This window comes from Frankliniella occidentalis, unplaced genomic scaffold (genome assembly GCF_000697945.3).
Source record: "Frankliniella occidentalis isolate FOCC.00 unplaced genomic scaffold, Focc_3.1 Scaffold336, whole genome shotgun sequence".
Taxonomy (NCBI): domain Eukaryota; kingdom Metazoa; phylum Arthropoda; class Insecta; order Thysanoptera; family Thripidae; genus Frankliniella; species Frankliniella occidentalis.
Window position 1 is genome coordinate 232,624 of NW_026267459.1, and position 3,937 is coordinate 236,560.

At 62.9% G+C, this 3,937-nt stretch overlaps 1 protein-coding gene across 1 annotated transcript in view; it reads left to right on the forward strand.

Moving 5' to 3' along the window:
* Positions 1–3,937, forward strand: part of LOC113204344 (uncharacterized) — a gene marked incomplete in the record, with an annotated part of 31,290 nt that overhangs the window by 25,280 nt on the left and 2,073 nt on the right. Inside the window, 1 exon segment of the mRNA XM_052274103.1 lies at positions 3,367–3,617. Within this exon segment, the coding sequence (XP_052130063.1) occupies positions 3,367–3,617 (251 nt within the window).

The window sequence follows — 3,937 nt, forward strand, 5'->3', positions numbered from 1 at the left end:
CGCGATGAGTCAATAAACGAGGTCATTTAATTAACAAATAACATCTACATTCTGTAGGTTTCTCTGGCTACCCACCCGCTGATAGGGGAAAAGAAGAAAGAAGGAAAGTAGTTCATGGCTGCATCTTCCTATTGGAGTGAAAGGTGTGAAATACATTATGAAAATTGAACATGTTAAAACCCGAGTGAGTGCATTCTGTTGAACGCATAGATCCAAAACTCCTATCTGCACTGTTGCCCGCGCTGCCAGTGGCAATCCGTGTCTGATGGATCCGCATCCGATCCGCATTCATCTGTCCCCGGAGCGCCCTGCTGTCATCAACGCCGGGACGATGGATTTGATCCACGCAGCTGGCAACAGAAAAGAATAAAAACAAGCAACACCCTGGATGCAGGCAGGCCGCGGGAGGGAGGGAGGGAGGGGCAGGATATAGCGCTCATCTCGTGCGTCTGTCTAGTCAAACTGTCCGCGGGCGGCACGCGGCCTGATCGATGGCGCCCATTATCTTGTTGTCCATCACTTTATTGTATTTGCGCGGATGGCGCCGGGGCGGGCCGGCGCAGTGCGCGGGGCGGGGCGGAGCACGGCGAGCGCCCGACGGAGCGCGTGTAGGCAGACCCGTTGCTCGTCCGTGCGCGGGCGGCGGCCTACCCGTCCCACCAGCAGGGGCTCCGCCGGGCTCAGCCGCGCGCCAGCCGCCACCACACCAGACCAGGGCCTGAAGCGGGGCCAGAGCGGCGGGCGCGGCAGGGTCACTCGCGAGGATTAAATGGTGGCGCACTGAACAACACAAGCACCCACACACGCGAGCGCGAGCACACACACACACGCGTTCGGTCCCACGGGCGACAACGTGGCTATGCTGTAGCGTAACGAGCTACGCGCCTGCATCGCGCCAGCTGCGGAGGACAGAGAAGGGGAGCGTTCGGTATATGAGAAGTATGAGAAATGCGGCCCAACAAGCGCGCTCGCCATGGCACCACGGCCACCACGGCATCAGCCCCGCACTGCTCGCGCCCGCCGGCACGGCTCCGGGGCGCGGCCCCTTAAGCCCTCTGCTCCCAGAGGAGAGGCCGTCCTCTTCCCGGCCCCGCGGCCCCTCCAATGCGAGCTGATAAGGGCGAGACCTGATTAGAACACGCAGCGACGTGCGTGCGGTGGGGCGGCGGGGCGGGGGTGGGGACATGGAGGTCGGCTTTAGCCGCGACGGCGCCGCCCCTCCCCGCCACCACCTCGTATAGCAGCCGCCTATTGCCTATACCCAGCGGACAACTGTTGCACGGCCTGCACGGCCCCCAACGCGACGGCGGCCAGGCGTTTGATGGCCGGTGGCGAAGCGTCGCGGTGCGGGGCGGAGTGGGGTGGGGTTAACAAGCCCCAGGTGGCCTGGGCAGACCGGCCTCAGCACAAACACACCTCCACACGAGGGCGGCAGAAGCGCGTCCTAGCTCGTATTTTCGCCCCAATTTTTATCACGCGTGACGTGGTCAGCAAAACGAACGCGGCGGCGACGACGCCGGAACCCCCATCCCCATCCACCTCCACCACCGCCCCCTTGTCCTGCTCCCCGCGCACACACGGCCCGTCCGCACCACACACCTAATTTAACACAACAGCGTTCCGCCGCGCCGCCGGGCCCGAGCCGGCTCCATCCCCAGCCGCCCTGATTGCTTGCGATTGAGGATTCACTTTCCCCCGCCGCCGCCGCCTCGACGTCCACCCTCCTCCGCGGCCTCCCTCTGCGCCACCTCCGCGTCCAGCCTCCTCCACCTCCGCCCTCCAGCGCGCCCTCGCTCCTCCACCTACCTCCGCCCTTCAGTGCCACCTCCCTCTTTCGCTCCGCACCTCCTCCTTCGCGGCCTCTCTCTGCGCCACCTCCGCGTCCATCCCCCTACACCTCCGCCATCCAGCACGTCCTCACTCCTCCACCTCCACACACCAGTGTGTCCTCACTCCTCCACCCCCTCCCTCCAGCGCGTCCTCACTCCTCCACCTCCGCCATCCAGTATGTCCTTCCTCCAGTGTGTCCTCACTCCTCCACCGCCTCCCTCCAGCGCGTCCTCGCTCCTCCACCTCCACCCTCGACCGCGTCCTCGTTCCTCCACATTACGGCGTCCCCGAAGGCCAAGGTTCATCCTCTGCTGCGCCGCGCCGGAGTGAATCGACGAGAGGCGGCCGGGAGAATTGGTGGCCCTGGAGGGAGGAGGGGCAGCCCCTCGCCCCCTCGTCCCCTGCCTTCCTCGCCTCGCGCCGTGCCTGGTCTGCCCCCCCCCCCTTTTTCCATCGGATTGGCTGCTTGTTGCAGCGGGGCCATCAGAATATAACGAAAATCCAAAATAATGAGTGCCTTGTCGTCGTGTAGAGGAGAACCATCGCGCGCCCTCTCCCAGGCAGCTCGAAGATTGGGAGATGCCCTTGGGTCGGGCGGGGCGGGGCGGTGGATGTCTATATGCTGTAAGTGCGAGGGGGGTAGCACCTGCCGAGCACCTGCCCGATAACTCTAAGCGCACCTCACCCTCACACGCCTGCCCCCGCACCCCTGCCGACACACCGCGCCGCCACATCCCACCGCCGGTGGGCTCCATGGAACAGACGAAGCCGGCGACGGGCAGCGTCCACTAATAGCCCCTCCAGCTAGCCGCGCGGCCGCGGGGCAGGGCAGGGCTCTGCCTCTGCCCCCTGTCCCGCCCCGCCGGCCCGCCCCCGCCCGCTTAGCCCGACTAATCCGCCGGCCACATCCGCGCCGCGGCGCTGATGCGCCAACAGCGCAACAGCGCCTCGCTGTTTTGTTAGCGCCCGTTCACTAATGTCGGCGCCCAGCGGGGTGCTCAGCATTGTCTCCAGCCGGCGGCACAGCGGGGAGGGGGCGAAGCTGCCCACATCCTACGCGCTCACTCTCACACACATTTTCAAATGGCAAAGTCCTTTCCTTTACCGACAGGAAACGAGTTTTGCCGATGATTGCCAATTCGGAATTGCAAATTATTGTCACTACCAACGTATGCACTTTCACAAAGGCCGAAATCGACAAAGTTTTCGGCAATAATAGACCATTTCAGTCTCGGTGACAAGAAGAAGAAGAAAATAATAACCGAAACAGGAAACAGTTGGGCGAGGGGCGAAGAGGGACGCAGGGTGTGGAGCGGTGTGGAGTGAAGGCAGTGCTTTTCCGGTTTGTTATTCTTTTCTCCTTCTTATCACCTAACCTGAAATGGTCTATTGAATGAAGCTCCATGGTTTTCAAGGCTGGTTCATCACTGAAAATTTGTACTTTTCCCATGACATGTTCGCTGCTCTCCAGGAGACATTTTCCTCGCACCCTTGCCCCACAATCTGATAGGTAATGTTGGTTTGTCTCTGTTGCAGGCCTTCGGGAGCTCTACCAGCAGCTGCTGGAGGCGGGCGCGGCGGCCGGCCCCGGGGAGGGCTCCGCCGGCTACGCTCAGGGCTACGACCAGGGCCCCGCGCCCGTCGGCCTGCTCAGCCTGCTCGGCGGCGGCGCGGGCGCCGGGGCGGGCGCGGGCCTGCCCCTCGCCAACCACCAGCTCGTCCGCAAGTCCAACCGCACGCCGTCGCTGCGCCTGCGCTACGGACGACGCTCTGACCCCGCGATGAAGGTGAGGTGAGCATTTCCCTCTCTGTCCCGGAACGTGACGAACGTGACCACACGCGTGGCCGGTAACGGTAGCGTGACGACGGTACGTGACGCATGCCGGCTGTGTGTCGTGCGCCCCCCCCCCCACCCGCTTCCTCCCTTTTTTGCCCTTTCCCACAACAAGCGTAAGAATAAATTTGACACAAAAAAATAACTGATGCAGGACCAGGTGAACAAAGCCAGCTGTTCGTTTGCATGAGGCCGGTCCCCAATGAGCTCGCTTCGTGTATTTACAATAGGGTGGGCTTGGCTTTCCTCATTACGCCCGCCTATTACGCCCTC